At 48.0% G+C, this 18,163-nt stretch overlaps 2 protein-coding genes across 3 annotated transcripts; both read right to left on the bottom strand.

Annotated features, from left to right (window-relative positions):
* Positions 1–2,541: 2,541 nt before the first annotated feature.
* Positions 2,542–3,585, bottom strand: LOC122369801. Its single transcript, XM_043344808.1, has 2 exons — positions 3,166–3,585; positions 2,542–2,896 (listed from the first exon to the last, which is right to left on the bottom strand). The coding sequence occupies exons 1-2, from the start codon at positions 3,340–3,342 to the stop codon at positions 2,684–2,686; spliced, it is 390 nt and encodes a 129-aa protein (XP_043200743.1). The 5' UTR covers positions 3,343–3,585; the 3' UTR covers positions 2,542–2,683.
* Positions 3,586–4,055: 470 nt separating this feature from the next.
* LOC122369799 (feline leukemia virus subgroup C receptor-related protein 1-like) lies at positions 4,056–17,435 on the bottom strand. Of its 2 annotated transcripts, none has more exons than XM_043344806.1 (8): positions 17,306–17,435; positions 12,684–13,102; positions 10,701–10,931; positions 10,321–10,462; positions 7,642–7,844; positions 6,742–6,845; positions 5,720–5,983; positions 4,056–5,471 (listed from the first exon to the last, which is right to left on the bottom strand). In XM_043344806.1, the coding sequence occupies exons 2-8, from the start codon at positions 12,999–13,001 to the stop codon at positions 5,315–5,317; spliced, it is 1,419 nt and encodes a 472-aa protein (XP_043200741.1). In that variant the 5' UTR covers positions 13,002–13,102; positions 17,306–17,435; the 3' UTR covers positions 4,056–5,314. The 2 variants fall into 2 exon arrangements, with proteins under 2 accessions (XP_043200741.1, XP_043200742.1); XM_043344807.1 differs by having other exon boundaries at positions 4,058–5,471; positions 12,684–12,824; positions 17,306–17,324.
* Positions 17,436–18,163: the final 728 nt, after the last annotated feature.

The raw sequence follows: 18,163 nt of genomic DNA, 5'->3' as shown, positions 1-18,163 counted from the left end.
CCTGTCAATTCTACACCTTTTATGTCTCGATCATTTTTCTCTATCTTCAAAGCTGTAGGCCTGACAGCGCTTATCGCGAAGCTCTTTTTTCGGTCGAAAATGGTAGAACATGACGTCATTCTGACGTCATTTGCGGCAAACCTATCATAGCCTCTGGAGACGTTTTTGGTCACAATGTGTAAAATTGATGCCCAGAGGGGTCCTGAAAGTTTGGCGGCGATATCTGCAGCCGTTTAGGAGATATCGACGGAAAAGGACAGGGGGTCGTTTCGCCCCCACCCCTCACCCCCTACGGGGCGCGGCGCGCTTTCTTGTCAATCTTCTCATGTTTGAATGAAGGTGAACGGCTTAGCCTGCAAGTGCAGAGGGCAAAACTGCCAAAAATAGATGTGTAAGGAAACGTTTTTCTCAAAAACCTTTCACTCGAACCTTGCATGAGCCTAATTTTACGGGCATCGTGTTCCTCTCGTCGAGACGCGTCGAATGAACTAAAATTTGAGCTTGAAAGGTCAACTTGAATATTTGACCTAAGATCAAGTTCATGACCTGAGCGGAAAGGTCGTGATGCATACCAGTCGATCCGATATCGTCGAGCTGAACTCATTAAAGGTGTTTTCATCGCTCTAGCGTGCGTCTATCAAAAGCTATTGGCGAAAAATGTTGGATAACTTTCGTGGCCTGAGATGACCTCAGGGACATTAGGAGGGGTCACGAGTGCAATCATTTGATTCAATATCTTATATTTACCTGTAACCAAATGTTAGAGAGTGTTCTGTATGACGTTCCTCCAAAAGTGATGCATTCCAATTTTCTCCCATTGACATGGAGACGTCACAAAATTGACCTGACCTTAGGTCACCGACTTCAACATTCCAAAATATACGTTTAGATTGTTGCCCTTATTAACCCGCGCCGTGCTGGTGGTCTAACTTTTCCGTGTCGTGCTGGGGGGGGGGGTCGCCCCCTCCCCGTCTAACTCGGTCTGGGCCACTTAGCGACACACGGTAAGCGGCATTCGAAAAAAACGTCAAATATAATGCAGGAAACACTTCGGTCATTTTTAGGTCAGGTCAAAGGTCAGGTCGCCAGAACTCATCAATGGTCAAGTCTTGCATATTTCAACAATTTTCGAAAACTCGGCACATAACTCGGGGACCAAAAAGCGCATTCGATAGGTCTTTCAGCGATATTTTGCTAACATGGCCTTAGATTTGACTTCAGGTCAACGGTTTAGCTTCAGTGGGCAAAAACTCTAAAACTGTCCGTTTTTACTATTGTTTATCTAATAACTTATGACTTTAGATATTCACAGCCATTCTTTTGCCAGTATTACGTTTCTCTCGTCGGGACGCGTCGAATGAACTATAATTTGACCTTGAAAGGTCATTTTGAAAATTTGACCTCAGGTCAAGGTCATGACCTGATCAGAAAAGGTCATGTTGCATATCAATCGATCCGTATCGTTGAGGTGAACACATCTGACGTGTTTTCACCGCTCTAGCATGTCCCTATCAAAAGTTACTTTCAAAAAATTGTTGGGGAGATTCCATGACCTGAGGTGACCTTAGGGGCACAAAGAGAGGTCACGGGTGCAATTTTCCTATTTAGTGTGTTATGCTTAGATATAAACTGATGTTTTAGAGTTTTTAGAACGACATTCATCATAATTGCATTTCAATTTTCTCCCATACCTCCGTCCTCCCCCCCCCCCCCCCCAGCAGGACGCGGATTGATTTATCAAAAAGGGCGGCGATACGAGAAGTTGCAGTTTGAAGCTTCTTGCGAAACCATCATTGGGTGTTTATTTCTGTATCCCATTTGTTCCTAATAGAATATCACCGTTCACATGCGATCAAGTTCAAGGCTTTAAAGCGAGACCGGGATTCCATATTTATAGTCCTTTTTGCCCAGCTGTCATTTTATCATTTTGAGTTCAGCTTTGATAACAACGTTATCTTCCGTTAACTATAGCGCCGCACAGACTCTGCTCGAACGTTACATTGGCTGATGATCGGCCGGCCGTCCCTCTCACGTTATGTCCATTCCTCCATTCCTTACGCAATGTGAGAGGGACGGTCGACGAGCTGAAAAAAGAAAAAAATCGAACCCGACGAACGCTCCTCTCAGCGCGGGAACGCACCTCCGCTGCGCGCGCCGCGCGCCCACGCACTCCAGTGCGTCGCCCGTCCCTTCCAGTCCCGGCCGAGAGGGCCGCGCCGCCGACGGGGCCGCCCCGGGCGGTGGCGCGGCTATTCGGAGGACCGTTTCGCAGCTGTCCAGCGCTAGCCCGTTAACGAACATTTATCTGCAAGTTGCTGGTGGCGTCACTCTCGCGTTCGTTGCCTTCGTGGAGAATGTTCAGGCGCCGTGTAATGCGGTACAGCATACGTAGCAGGCGTTCGCTACCGCTGCCATCTAGTGGCCGAGATGTAACAAGTTGAACACTGTATTCATTGTTTATCATTCTCTCGCATTTTCTCACGCTTATTGTGAGTTGATCCTGCAATCTAAAGTATGCTTGTCCAGAAAGAAAAGACACGACATCGATAAATGATTTATTAAATCAAAATTTTACTAAAAATTGACTTTCCCAAGACAATGACAGACAAAAGAACTTGTTTCATTACACGCCACGATGTTGGAGTTCAGACACTATAGTCAGAAGCAACAGTGTTGTTTGCATTCACGGTATTTTCAGCACGCAAAGGTTGAAGCCAGAGACGTGAAGCATGAGCCTGACGAAGAGGATGGCGGCCATTGCGGTCAGGATCGGATGCTGCGCCAGGCCGTACTGCAGCTGAGAGAGGCCCTGCCAGACCTTGGTCATCAGCGACGGTCCGCGGTACTCCTGGTTATCCGAGTCGTCACCCATGAACGGCCACTGCCGGCTGGATATCTGAAGACGGGATAAAGCATAGCGTTAGGTTCGCTTTATGCGAGGTTGACATGTAACATTGAGGAGTGCGCCACATACTATCGTTATGTGTCACAATGTGACCGATTCAATGTCATAATTTGGTCAAAATTATCATATGCAAAGTGATATACTTTAATTGACTATGCAAGCATGTTTCTTCAATAAATGAGTAAAGAAAAAGACAACAGCCGAGGTAGGGTGCAAACTGCAGAGGCATTTAAAAAAGAAAGTGCAGGACGCACACTTACCCAGCTTTTATTCTTCTGCGTTGACTGTTTTAGTGGTTCCTCGACTATTCCAGCCTGCATGCAGTCCTCACAGTCACATGGCGGAGCACCCTGGTTCGCCACGTCATCGACGACTGCATCTCCAGCTGGGTCGGGTGCTGGCCGAACTCTGGGAGAACGGTTTCGTCGTCTCGGCATTTTGGATTTTTATAACCACGCAAATAAGCCTTTACTACCTAGCCTACAAAACTTGAACTTCACCGAAGACTTAGAAAAAGAAATAAGCTACGCCAAATTTAGCTGAAGTTGATACCAATCTTTAAAATTCGCAAATAGTTTCTCTTTTCGATAAATACCCTATCGCAAAAACTGCATTCAACGTCAAATGAGATGCTGAATAAAATGCAGCACGAGCTTCACATGAGCTTTCCTGAAAAGGCATCTTCCTTTTGTGTTAGTATAAACTGGCATATAGGAGCCTCCAATGTTCCAACAAATAAAAAAGTGTTGACCGTGTTTTACGGTCGAAGCAACTATATGAAGTGTTGGATGTATAATCACTGAAAATGTACTGTCATTAATGGGGGTTTTGAAAGGGCAGATGAATAAATCAAAAAGGGCGTTTCCGTGACTTTTTATATATACCTAATATTGTTTTCAATATAAGTAGGTAGACAACACATAAGTGTGATTGGCTGGTCATGCTCGCCTCATTTTACAGCCCACACTAAGTCATGAAGTTTCCTGTGAACCGGTACTAATACATGGTGCAGATTGCAATTTTATGTAATGTTAAAGCATCGTTCCCCCCCCCCCCAAAAAAAATACCTTCCACCACGCATTAAAGTAATGAAGTGCATAATTTTACAACTTCCTATTGTTTCACTAGTATTTCTCTTCAATGAACAACATATTGAACGGGATAATATGTATTTCACTATCAATTCCTGATGGGCGATAACATCTGCGACGACACTTTGCCACATCATGGTACTTCAATAGCATAATTCTCATCCGGTGAGCACTGGAAACTGGTAACATTTGTTAACCACCAGTGCCATGATGACTCAGAAGTGCACTTGAAATTGACACTCAAAAACTAATACAACGCTCGTCCGGAACATGTTGCCAGTTTGAGTTATGCATCATTATAAGTTACTAGGTACACATATGCAATATACCTGCCAGTAATAAGGTATGCCACTTTAAGCTCGTCTCTCTCTTGGTTTTAATCTATTCAGAAAAACGCGCCACCATTTCACCGCAAGTGGATGACAGACATATGCTGAATGCTGAGTATGAACGCCATTGGCTGCGCGTATTCCGAACAAAGCAAGACATGTGGAGAACCGTATCACATTTTCGAGTTCGCATTCCACCCTTATGCTGAGTGAGCATCGAAGAAAATAGTACCTCCCGGTTTGGAGACACGAGTTCGAATAAGTGAACACCCGTCCATGAGGCATTCGTAATAGACAACCATATCTACGCCAATTCAGAACCGAAGCCACGATTTATATCATCCTATGAAGACATGCGAGATGTATACCAGCAACCAGCCTGAGCCTGTAATGAATGGCTGCCGTGCTTGCCTGGAAGAAGGCACCCGCCTTCACATTGATGATGAGCGTATAGCACGGACGTTTCCGTGGAAGTCGCGCAGTCCGTACACGATAATGAGCAGTATTCCTTCACCAGCACTATATGTGGCTGGCGAAATACGAGAGGCAAGGCTGCAGAGCCAGGAGCTGCTCACTGAAAACTGGTCCTCGTTGGAAGACAGGTCTGGTTGACAATGCGCTGCCTGTATCGGCATTTACTTTTATGGAATAATTGATCAAATAATTTGGGTTGATTTCTTCAATGACTCAAGAGATAAGCTGTGCTTGTAATATTCTCTTGTCAGTTAGATGAATCCCATAACGTTTAACAGTAAAATGACCTGTTATATATGGCCAGGAGGATTCAAGTATACCTATCATAAATGAAAACTTCCACAATGAAACGGCTTGCACATTGGCTTAATGCCAAACAATGAAGGCATGACTACCAACAGGCCACAAGCGATCACTTTTCCATATAACCGCGATAATTACGGTCAACGAACAATATCAATATATCCACAGACAGTTCTCGCTTTAACAACAACTCCAAACGGCCCGTGCGGCGGCTAGTTCCCGTTCGGCTGGGTTTTCTCAGCTGCTGGATGGCTCATGTGCTCCTGATGTGCCCTCTGGCGACGGAGATCCGACTTGATCATGGCAGTCATCACTGAACCAAGCAGGAGCATCCCTGCCAGAGCCAGATTCGCCGCCCGGTCTCCGTGGCTGCCGGGAAAGGGGTCACGCTGGGGTCAGATGATGGGGTCGGGAGCGGGAGGTGTCCGAAACTGGTTTTGAGCTGCAAAGATGATGAAGCGGACACACTCCATAGATGATTTGAGAAATGTGCTTCTTTTAAAACTTCAGCAAACAATTTTCCATCTGATGGTATGCCAGCTCATGCTCAACGCAAAGTAGCACGTTTGATACCAAAAGTGAAAAGCGATCCCCTTCAAATCACAACAGCGTCTTACGCCTTGAGCAGCTTCCCGTCGGCGATGGTGAAGATGATGCCGAAGAACTGTGCGGAGGCGTTCAGCAGACCGGACGAGGTGCCCTCCGACTCGGGGTAGGTAATCTCCGCCGCGAACTCGAACCCGACTGGCAGGTAGCCGGTCATGAAGAAGCCCAGGAGGCCGGCGGTGACGTACACCACGCTGATGTAGCCCACCGGTAGGGTGAACGTGTAGGCGATCATGCCGCCCACGCTGAGCACGTAGACGGCCAGCGTGGTGCCCCTACAGGTCGGCAACGGTCGGAGGTCAGAGTCCCGCGGGAGGAACGGGTGCCAGAGCCGCCAGATACGGGCTTATTAGGACACTGATGGTCGGCAACGAAAACACGAGCGGACGCGACGAGAGAGATATACCGGGTAAATGGGCCGAGAGGAAAAACAATGGCGTGGCAAGTGCTCTCTGTGGTCGATGTCGACGCAATAACATCCAGACCACTGCGAGAAGTGCCGATAAGAGCCCTCATTACCCGACCGTGTGTTATCGGCCCGCATTTCCTCCGCTCTTTATGAAGCTCTGTTGATTTCCTAAAGGACGGTAAATGTTGACCACATTGAAGGAGTGCGCATCGTAAAAATAGTCAGTCCTACCATTCGTACTCTTCTAGCTTGGATTGCTCAAGGACGGTCTTATATCTGAGCAGTAAATCTGCGCCAATGTCGGAGGCTGCTTCCGAAGGAAATCCGGTCCTCCACTGGGCCAGGCCGGAAGAACGGGAAAAACAACCTTTGGGATAAAGCTCGGTTTAGTGCGGCGTCCACACAGATGTCGAGCAAAAGTCACAAACAACTTATATTGGAGGTTCGGAGAGGAAATGAGGGGCTCAATTTAAAAGGCGAAGTGGAGAAAAAGAACCCAGGAGAAAGGGCTTGTGTGGTACTGACATCCCAATTCCTATAAATTGGCCCTCGATGCATAAACGACCTTAGTAGCGAAAGTATCTTGCATGTCTTTGGTTTTATACCGTGAGGGAGCGTACTCACTTGAAGCGATGCGTTTTGTCCAGTATAATTCCGCAGACGACCGACCCCAGCATGCCGGCCAGCACAATCACCAGACCTATCCTGCCAGCGTCCTTCTCTGCCGACTGAAAACGACACAAATCAGCGTCACGTGGTCTGTAAAGTGTAAGACAAACAATTACATCAAGATAAACAACAACCATGAAAGGCATTAGCTACTGCTTTTTGTCCAATCGCGTGACATTCAACATCATTCTCTATAAAGCCCCTGTTTAACGCTAGGCTGCAAAGAAAGGCAATGTGTCACCAAATGGTTACGAAACAACGTTGCCAAAATAAACATGAGGATGTTTATGCCTACGGTGAACGCAAACAATATGGTCGAGAAGTGGCCTGTCCGCTTTGTTAATGGCAGTGCAATGCCCAGAGGCACCCCGTGCAAAGTACGGCGTGATCACTGACGGCAGGCATGTTCTGATGTTTCGTAGAAAGGACTTTTGTTCGTGGGAACAGGAAAATATTAACTGAATGCTGCTTACTGTTTTATATTATTTACTCATCATCGTGGCAATTTGGCCTTTACATGGTAAATCAAATAAAGGCTCGATTTATTACACAAATGCACGGGTCAATTGCACAAAAAGTGCTGTTTCGCTTCGCGTGCCTTAGCGTGAGGGATGACACTATAGACATGGAAAGATCTATGTCGGTCAGACGGGGAAACGTGAACTCAACTCCTTCGTAGCAAAGTCGCTTGACTTGCTGAAGTCCATGTGCCTCGTGTTGGGCGGAAGACGGAGGAGTAACGCAACGGTGGTCAATCAAACAGTTGGTTCGTCTAGGAACAAGGGCGTTGATAAACACTATGTGATGAACACTAACACCATGGACCCCCCCCCCCCCTCTTCGAACGGCACTCACCGGGTAATAGATGAGGACCACCTGGTTCAACAGCGTCGACAGTGCGTAGAACACGCCGACGTTCATGCCGTAGGTAACGAGCAGCAGGACGTAGTGACGGTTCTTCAGCAGCCGGACGATGCTCCTCAGGTAGTGTTCCTCTTCAGCCTCGCGCAGTGCCGCCTGCGCCGGGGACGGAGGCAGCGGGGGCTTGTCTTGGAAAACTGCCGCGTGTTGGGAGGAAGTTACGACGCTGCCTAGGCATGTGGTGAGATGACAGGCCTTGGAAGGTCTTTACACGTTAGGGTAATGCTCACATAGTTTACAAACAGGCGCCAATGCATGACACGGATACTGATTCTGCTAGTGCCGGCGTCCCTTTGACTGGCGATAAGTGAGCATTCGTGATCGTACACACCAGGGACCCTGAGAAGCCATATCCGAACTGTCGCCGGCGCCACCTCCTCCCATCCCCTGCCCTTCCGTCCGAAACCGATCAACCTGCCGTACGTCGCGTCGGCACAGTCACCGATGCTCTCAATGCCATCGTCTCACCACTGCAAGGCTCATCGTCCAGCCATGACCAGTCTCAGTCGGTCCCTATGACCGGCACCCTTTGCACTTTGGCTGGACCTGTGCCGGTCCGGCCCGGTCCGCCCGCTACCGTCACCCCAGGAGAGCTGCAGTAACGGGAAGGAAAGGGACAGGACAGCGGGGCAGGACGGTGGTAGTTGATGACAGATGTGGTGTCAGCGCAGGCACGGCGGGGTAATGTTGTTAGAGATGTCTGAATAACGGAACGATAATGGGTTGGACAGACACTACATCCGTTGTAGCGAACAATGAATGGACGTAGTTCAATATGTTCCTTTTGGGCATTGTCATTGAACCTTAAAAAAATGTAACACCTATTTCGCAGAAAACATGATACGGTAATCTGTAAAAATACGTTAATCACTCCAGTTTTCCGAACGTTAATACGCTTACGGGTCTTGACCAATTTAAATAATCACTGATGCGTGATAAACGACCAATATTTTTTTTCATATCGGCGGAAACCTTTTTTTTCTGTATGCGCAAAACGTGTCTAGCCGATTAATATCACTGGCGCATCACACACACCTCACTAAAATTGATGCAGATTGCCTGACCAACAGGGTGTCTCGTAAGACCACATACGCTTGCTATTTTGCAATTACTTTATGGCGAGTGACTACACTGACCGTTACACGGCGCGGTCACTTAGCGCGATCCACTCTTGACACGCCTGCCGTCTTAGAGCTTCATCGCTCATCTTTGACCGGCAATATGTCACACTGTCCCTGCCTGCCGTGTGTGTATAGAACCGCGTATGAACCGCGCTTTCAACACGCTTGTCGCCGAAGAGTTATGACCCTGCCGGGTGTGATACACACTCAGGAGCCGCTCTGTCGCGGGACAGGTCGGCGGGGTGCCGATGACAGGTCACTGGGGGCAGGAGATGGACGAGGGTATACGTCCGATCCATTGGCACTGAGCTGATTTAGCGGAGAGGTGCAGTCTGGCTTGGACCATGAAAATGTAAGACGACATTTTAAAAGCATTGACTCGTTGCTGTTGTTCTTGAAAATGCTCTTTTTATACGGAGATATAGACCACTTTTGACCTATAGGTGCAGTTGATAGAGACCATCAACAGCGGGCTGATCCGCGGCATAGATTCGTGGGACATCTCCAGTATTTCCGCGCCAAAGCGGTAATTGACGTATTTCGCCCCCGACTCATGAAACACAAGGTATTGTCGACAAGTCCAGTCATGGTAAATTGAAAACGTCTTCTTCAGTCAGTCCATATAGGCTAAAAAATGAGTTGTACCTCTTTCAACATTTAACTGCTGATAGAAAGTGTATAAAATCCTAGAAGTAGATAACAAGAGACGATAAATAATACACATGTGAAACGGCACTGACATTTTGACAGGGATGGACAGCTTACTCTAATTCAAATAAAGACAGAAGATGGTGAGAACAGTGGAAATGGTGCATATAATTAAAAATGTGCAATGTGCAGGTACTGCAGCTAAATGCCAAACAAAAATGCACTTATTCGTGAAAATGGTGCTGCTGCTGTGCAGTTTCTAAGGAAATAGGTAATGTGCGGTGCCAACAATAGGTGCTCTGAAAAAGGAACATCCCATTTGTGCTGATACACTTACCGTTATAAGTCCCAGCTGGGAAATGCGTGTCACACACATACACTAAACGTTCAGAACGAAATGCGGAAATTGTGCGCGCGGAGTGAAACACTTACGGCAGGACTACGTTACTGCACCTACGGAAGATACACGTAAGGGCGTTACAAATATGGCTCAAAGTATGAATGTTCAACCTTGCATAGATATCTATTTACATTTCGAGGTTACTGCTCAAGAAGTGCTGGATCTATTTCATAAAACTGTAATATAAGAACATGATTCGAAAATATATGTCACAAGTAGACCAATTATTTATTATTTCATTTGATTTGACTGAGCCTCCAGGGAGCCTGAAGCGCTTTTCTTTGAGTCACTTTATCGTTGACAGAAAATGTTTCTTGAGTCGCTTCATCGACAGCAGAAAATGTAGTTAACTATCAATATCAAAGACCCGGGGGCACTGATAATTCATTGAAGCCCCGAAATGTCAGCTGTAAAGAAAAAAAAAAATACAAGACCCCAGCTTACCGAAGACGATTGTGATGAAGAGAATCGTGGTGATGGCCGCCTGGCCGTAGAACATGATGGAGAGGTCGCGGGTGTTGTCTGCCAGGTTAATCGAGTTCCGCACAATCCACGGAGGGATCAGGAAGCCCAGAGCGCAGCCCAGCTGTGACCGAGACATAAAGGCACGGCTCAGTTGGGTGGTATGATTCGTAATAGATACGTATTATCAATTATTTCAATATTGTACGTGAATAAGCAGCTGGCAAGTGCTTTACTGGACGAGCTGTCTTGAAATATTTATACAAAAGAAAGGCCGTCTAAATCCACTATTTCACTATCAATGGCGTTATTTCACGGTCGGAAATTGCTGGCTTAGCCACACAAAACCGCTCTCCACTCACCTGATTGCCAAAAACTCCGATGGCGCAGGCCGAGGAGACCTGGTTGGGGCCAAACCACACCGCCGCCAGTTTCGGCGGGATGCCCAGGATAAAGATCTGCGAGGCGGCCGTGATCGTCTGTCCGGCGAACGTGACGAGGAAGCGGTCCGGGTCGGGCGCCAGACTGCCCACTTTGACCCAGGAGCCGACCATGGTACCGAACGAGCCGAGCAGCACCGCCCACCGCAGGCCCTGGCGGCATGGAGGTGGCCGTCTTACTGGTGGTGCCACCGCTTGGCATCGGAAAATGGTCACGCCAGCGATACTGTGCAAGCAAGAGGCTGAAGAACTCACGCAAGAAAAGTTTTGATAAATAAAGAAAAGAGCGTTTTAGTAGAGGTAAAAGAGAAGCGAAATGGGAAAAGTTATTTTATTCCAGGGGCGGATCCAAGGGGGGGGGTCACATGGGTCATGGCCCCCCCCCCTTGAGGCCCGGGGGCCCAAAGACCTTCCAGGGGCACCACCGGCCTATCAGGGGTATCACAGTCCTGACAGGGGCACCACAGGACCGCCAGGGGCACCACAGGCCTAGCAGGGACACCACGGGCCTCGTGCCCCTGGGCCCTGACAGGACTGTAACGCCACTGACAAGCCTGAAGTGTCCCCGGCAGGCACGTGGTGCCCCTGACAGGCCTGAGGCGCCCCTGCAAGGCCGGTGGTGCCCCTGGCAGGCCTGTGGTGTCCATGGCAGGCCTGTGGTGCCCTTGCTAGGCCTCTGGTGCCCCTGACAGGCTTGTAATGCCCCTGGAAGGACTGTGGTGCCCCTGGGCCCTGACAAGCCTGAGGTGCCCCTGACAGGCCAGAGGTGCCCTTGCTAGGCCTGTGGTGCCCCTGGCAGGCCTCTGGTGCCCCTGACAGGCTTGCGGTGCCCTTGGAAGGACTGTGGTGTCCCTGGGCCCTGACAAGCCTGAGGTGCCCCTGACAGGCCCGTGGTGCCCTTGTTAGGCCTGTGGTGCCCCTGGCAGGCCTCTGGTGCCCTTGCTAGGCCGCTGGTGCCCCTGGCAGGCCTCTGGTGCCCTTGCTAGGCCGCTGGTGCCCCTGGCAGGCCTCTGGTGCCCCTGCGCCCGGAGAGGACTGGTGCCCCTGAAAAGTCTGAAGTGCCCCTCGGCAGGCCCGTCGTGCCCCTGACAGGCCCAAGGTGCCCCTGCGAGGCCGGTGGTGCCCCTGGCAGGCCTCTGGTGCCCCTGGCAGGTCTGTGGTGCCCCTGGCAGGTCTGTGGCGCCCCTGGCAGACCTGTGTTGACTGGTGCCCCTGCTAGGTCGCTGGTGCCCCTCACAGACCTGTGGTGCCCCTGCTTCCTGGCAGGCCTGTGGTGCCCCTGGCGGGCCTGTGGCGCCCCTACAAGGCCGTAGGTGCCCCTGACAGGTTTGTGGTGTCCCTGGAAGGACTTTGGTGCCCCTGACAAGCCTGAAGTGTCAAGGACAGACCCTTTAGACACCAGGGTCAAGTTCGTCGGACTGACAACGATTTGCTTACCTGATAACGTTCCTGGTAAGTACTCATTACTCAGCGTCCACAACATATATACACATAGCACATTCATATATACTTGCTTACAATTGGTAAATGTGGTTGTGGCTAAGAGGTAAGATACTGACTAAAAATAAAAAATAAAAATAAAAAACTGAAAATGGGGGCACCACCAAAATGAAGTGGACGAAATCCGTTGAGTTTTTAATTTTGGGTATAGGTAGGGGCACCACTTCGATTCATGACCCTCCCCTTGGAGTTTTCCTGGATCCGCCCCTGTTTTATTCAAACAATGGTCTTACAAATGGTTGTGGGTTTCATTGGAGATCGTCAATGTGCAAGTAAAAAAGTGAAAATGCTCTACTGCACAAGGAGTGCCTACATTGCTCTCCGGTGATAATTAGAAACAAAAACCCTTACTTCAACAGTTTCACTCAGGGACAATTTTGCACCAACGTATGATGTCTTCCTCACCTTTTTGTCCAGAATCCAGGCAGCTGGGAAGATGAGCGGTATGTAGAGCACCATGTATATCATGGACGTCCAGTCGACGGAGAACGCCGTCACATTGTAGTAGCGTACGATGATGTTGTTGATGATGCTGTACTGGATCCACTGGAAGGCGTTGGAAGTGGAGTAGAGAACAAACAGAGCCAGGATCGGCCAGCGGCGCTTGTAGATTTTGCACTCGTAGTTCCGCTTTAGCAGGGCACTGTCCGCGGTCAGAGATTCATTGGTTTCCACCGTGGGCATGAAGACCGGCACGGGCTCTGATCCCGCCGCCGAGGTCATGGTGAGGTCAAGGTCAGCGCGGTCAGGAGGTCAAGGTCAGCACGATCAGGACCGGCAGCTGCCCTCTTCTTGCTTCTGCAGTGTAGCTGGTGGCCGAAACTCTGGAACAACGTAGACGGCTCGAGATAAGTGAGGGAGTTTTAGTGGGAAGCCAGTAATCTTTTTAAAGATTTAAAATGCATTGCATGCGTGAATATCTATTCGAGTGCCCCACTACGTAGTTTAGTGATAAGAAAAGCATGTGGTAAAAAATAAACGAAATATGAGGATGATTGGAATAAAAATTGAAGATGGAATATGCGGATAGCGACAGCAACAACATCATAAAAGTGCAAGCGAGATGGTTGTAAGCTGGCAAAACACTATGCTGCATAGCTTAGAGGACTTACAAAGAAGGTAGTTTTGGTCTGTAGCACGTGATACGTAGGAATAATTTCTAAAAAAAAGACTGATAGACGGAAAGCATGCAGCTCAAGGCCATATAAAGTGCAGCTATATAATATATATATATATATATATATATATATATATATATATATATATATATATATATATATATATATATATATATATATATATATATATATAGATGCAGCTTCACTCTATACAGGATTCCCGATCAGTCTAATCAAAGCTCACCGCAGATTAAAATTGAATCGGTGCAATGTCCTTCAATAGGACAATCATGTCGACCTGTTTGATGCAACTGTTAAAGGGACCCTCCCACCTTCAAAAAAGTTAATGAATTGGCATGAAAGTGATGTCGCTCGGTTCAGAAAGAGCAAAAACGAATATCTACCAAATTTCATCGAAAAATATTCACCGGTTTTCAAGATATTAGACTTTTATTTTTCTTTACTTTTTGGGATCTCCGCTGTTCCTAGCGACTTTATTTGAAAGTGCGGCATTTGTTGCGCGCAAAGCAGCATATACCACCGCGTGCTACCAAACGTTTTAGTAAAAGATTTAAAATCGTTAGATCTCCGCTGACGTCACAAATTCTAAGGGGGCATACCAATGCATTAGCCCCGTAGAATCCGAAAACTGCAAGTTTGAAATTCGATATCTCCGAATTAAAGTATTTTTCGATGTTGTGAGTGCCCAAACCGGTATTTTCAGGCCATGGCCACCAATTTGGCTATCTCAACTCAAATCTAATGTTAAGGTGGGAGGGTCCCTTTAAAGGGACTATCCCACCTTTAACATGGGGTTTGAATTGAGATAGCCAAGTTTGCGGCGAGGTTCAGAAACCACTATCTATCTAGGTTGCAACCCCCGCGGCCTCTTGGTGTTGAAGAAATTCGTTCCCTTCATTTGAAAATGGGCCTTGCACAAGGCCCTATCTTCAACATGGAGCGACCGTTAGTGTGACGTCACCTCGTTTAGTCATTCTGATTTAAATGGGTTTGTTCGTTGAAAAATCGCTTAAAACTTGGTCTGAACTTTGTTGTGGTGCCTACAGAGTAAAAAGAATCAGCTTTATGACAGTAATGTGGCCTGGGGAAGGAGGTAATTTTGGGCTATGACGTCACATATCTGAATGTTTGTGTTTGGAATATGGGGAGCCTAAGATGTTTAATGAAAAATAAATGCCAGAACCGTGTTCCTGGTCATCCAATCTATAAAGTCGGGCACAATTTAACTGGTTTTAACAACATTTTAGAAGGTGGGATAGTCCCTTTAATGGTGCTTCTCTCTCTCTCTCTCTCTCTCTCTCTCTCTCTCTCTCTCTCTCTCTCTCTCTCTCTCTCTCTCTCTCTCTCTCTCTCTCTCTCTCTCTCTCTCTCTCTCTCTCTCTCTTTCTCTCTCTCTCTCTCTCTCTCTCTCTCTCTCTCTCTCTCTCTCTCTCTCTCTCTCTCTCTCTCTCTCTCTCTGTCTCTCTCTCTCTCTTCCTCTGCCTCTCTGCCTCTATTTTTTTGTCCCTCTTTCTCTTTTCTTTTTGACGGTTGTAGCAGGATGTACAGTCTTTTTACACCAATTTTTCCGCCAGTTTGAATTTGCCCCTTATAATACAACCGAAGAGATGTTCAGGGTGGGTCAGCTATGACGTTTATGAACTTCGGTTACTTATTCAATATTCATCTTAGTCTTAGAATTTGATTATATCTCGCTAGTACCTATTGTTGTAAAGGTCCATCATCGCCGAATTATTCGATGTATGTATACTGAAAAACAACGTTCAAATCACGTTGAGTTGGCACACGTTGTCCGCCGTGCACAGCTCGTCTGGGCTGCCGACACTTGACTAGGCTAGCGCTAGGAAGGCCAATTACATCACAGCTTAGTTCGCGGTTCGGCCGCTACGGAAGTGCATCGTAAACCGATCTGCTTCAATGTGACGACCGGAATTGGATGAACTAGCCGCAAACGACCTCTTCAACCCCCGCTCTGAACTCTCAGTTGCGTCGCTTCTGACAATAATACACGTTTGCCCTTGCAAAGGATGCAAACTGCAATCATAGGCCTTCGGACAGCTCAGGTCGGGCAGAGTCAGTCGGATGCCGTGGGTGTGTAGTCGAGTGTAATACTGACAGCACCGACATGACTGGTGCTACTGACGATCGCCCGGACCCTCTCCATTTGTTCTCATTTCCTGAGCTGGCTGTCAGGCTGTCAGGGCCTTCGTCAGAGTAATGGTGAAAGACGGCCGCTCCAGTGGGTGCTGAGACAATAGTTAGTCATCCACTCCAGTACCTAACAACAAGCAACATGTGTTCAAATGCTGATTCGCGGTAAAAACTGCATTACACTTAGAAAACATTGGATGAGAAGGCGTTTAATTTTGAACGGATTTTGGCTAGAATCGAGGACTTTGCTTTGAAAAAATTGGCCAAAGGGTGTGAGTTTCGATTGACTTTCAAGACGTTATGGGTTGTAATCGCGTGTAACTCTTCCTAAGGAAACTTACGCTTGGCCCTAGGCCCTAGTCGTCTATGACAGATCGGCTATGAAATAGCAATTAATAATTCCACTGTGAAAAGGCAGCTGAAAAAAGATACAAATAAATGGTCGATGTCGTCTTCCTTAACCCGAAGACGCGACCTCCCGCGCCAAGCGAACAGCTTCTCACGCCATATGGATGATATCTGCACTATTGAGGGTTTGTTCCAAGCTGACTGTCTGCCACAACTGATAGGTCTGTGGTTTGAGCGATGCGTCGCTCCATGCAATTAGCGCTTATTGAATTGTAGCTACGAACTAAGCGAGAGTTTTGGTAATCTAGCCAGCAATATGAGCTGATAATCTTGCAAGAAATCTGAAACTTGATAACGTTTCCGTAATGTAATTCATTGCAACTGATACAGGCACCGCGCAGCAGCACACATGTTGCATTGGAACGGTAAGACCGGGCAGCGGGGCTATGCTTTGACATCTCCTGTCGTTGAGCGTCGCCCAGTGTCTCAGCTGTCACTGAGAAGCCCCCTGTTGCACGCGGACTGAGTCAGCCCGATCCTCTGGCTCGGTGACGCTGGCTGCCTCCTCGGTGTTTACTCAGCAGCGGGCGTCACCGCGTTAACCGACCTTAGCATGAAACATGAGCGTCCCGGCCGGTCGCACGCCGTCCAGCCGGGCACAGGGGCCGGTATGAGGGCGTGACACCCATTACTGAGAAGCTACTTAGCGACCACCGACGGAAGAGAACTGTAGCGCTGAAGGCTATTTTGTCAAATTTTCTAAGCTACAGCCAAAAATGTAATGTTATAATTTGAGAACGTGAGATTTTTGTGCTTCTGTAGCGCACGTGATGCAACCTGTTGCATGTGTAGATTGCCATTCACATTGGAACCACTCTGACGTAGATACATACGCGTCCCGTCGCACAGTTCAGCGACACCGACCATTCCCACTCTGCTGAATGCTCCCGTAACGTTTCGAGCGGTGCCTGACCGGACACTTGGACGTTGGACCCCGCGTGGGTCAGGCACCGGAGACGTCCTCATGTGAATGGCTGCCGACGGCCTCACCGCCTCTTCACACTTCACGTGCAGCGTAACGTGATAAGAAATGAGGAATGTCGATTGTTATCGGCATTACCGAAAATAGTTTTCATTCCTCCTCCCTATACCTAGCTCGTTGATTCCATTTTCTTTTCATATCCCATGGCAGGCGTTTATGAACAGATGACGAACAAGGCGACAAACACTTGCGCTGCTATACTTACGACACTATAAATATTAGCTCACATGAAAAACGTTCAATCAAAGCCGGAAACAACAATCACATCACATTTGATGCCACTCCAAGCTCTGGCCAGGTCAAGTCAGGTCAGGTCACCCCCAGCACGTGTTTCACGGTCACCTCACCTGTTCGTCGACACCCGGGTGTTCACGTGCCCCTCGGCGGTTCTGGCAGCCCGTCGCGCTCGGCACCAACTATATAAATACCGCCTCTGGCGCAGGCCGCGCCGGCGGACGGTGACGTCAGCCATCGATCGTGCTACCACAGCGCCACCTGTGCTCGTCGTCCCAGCGTCGGTATCGTTGGCTGCGCGCCTTCGGGCGCCGGCGGCGACGGGCAGCGGCGATTGGGCATATGCGTGGATCGCTATAGGAATATTGATGCATGCATATTGATTGAGCCCAATATTGCACAGTTGATAGTTGGCTTTTATTAACCTTTTAATGTTACATAATTCAGACACCGTGCAATCTTTATTTTTATCGGTAGCTTTTACCCAAATGATACTTATGAATAAAACTATTCACTTTTATTCTAGATTTTTTTCTGAGATAGGTAAAAGAGTCGTGCATATAGGCAACCCAATAGCGCGAGTAAAACCCAATTGTCGAAAAGCACAGTAAGTTGCAGCTAAGCAATAACTAACCAGTCAGTTCATCTTGGTTGGTTTATTGGCGATTGGCCTTCTTTACCTTTTTAGGCGCAATTTCAAAAAGTTAAAGGCCAAATTCAAAAAGTGTTCGTTCGAAATGCGCGTGAACGTTTTGAATTTGGCATTAATTTTTTTGAAATTGCGCCTAAAAAGATGTAGTTTATGGCATGACATTATGACGTTGGGTCATCATAATGTCACTAGGTCGTCGTAATGTCGTGATATTATCGAGCATAGCCATCAAATGACGTTTATCATGGGCAGTCCGGGCGTACTGTTTGCATCACTAGTCGCGGGACAGAGCTGGCGGCGGATAGGACGGTCCGTCGGC

This window comes from Amphibalanus amphitrite, unplaced genomic scaffold (assembly GCF_019059575.1).
Source record: "Amphibalanus amphitrite isolate SeventyFive unplaced genomic scaffold, NRLGWU_Aamphi_draft 001074F_arrow, whole genome shotgun sequence".
NCBI classification, from domain to species: domain Eukaryota; kingdom Metazoa; phylum Arthropoda; class Thecostraca; order Balanomorpha; family Balanidae; genus Amphibalanus; species Amphibalanus amphitrite.
This window is presented reverse-complemented; position numbering and strand designations above follow the sequence as displayed.

Coding starts and splice junctions, on each gene's coding strand:
- LOC122369801 (XM_043344808.1), bottom strand. CDS start 3,342: ATGCCGAGACGACGAAACCGTTCTCCCAGAGTTCGGCCAGCACCCGAC. Junction 2,897..3,165: donor CGCAGAAGAATAAAAGCTGG/GTAAGTGTGCGT, acceptor TCCCGTCTTCAG/ATATCCAGCCGGCAGTGGCC.
- LOC122369799 (XM_043344806.1), bottom strand. CDS start 13,001: ATGACCTCGGCGGCGGGATCAGAGCCCGTGCCGGTCTTCATGCCCACG. Junction 7,845..10,320: donor CTTCATCACAATCGTCTTCG/GTAAGCTGGGGT, acceptor AACACGCGGCAG/TTTTCCAAGACAAGCCCCCG. Junction 5,984..6,741: donor GACAAAACGCATCGCTTCAA/GTGAGTACGCTC, acceptor GCCGACCTGTAG/GGGCACCACGCTGGCCGTCT.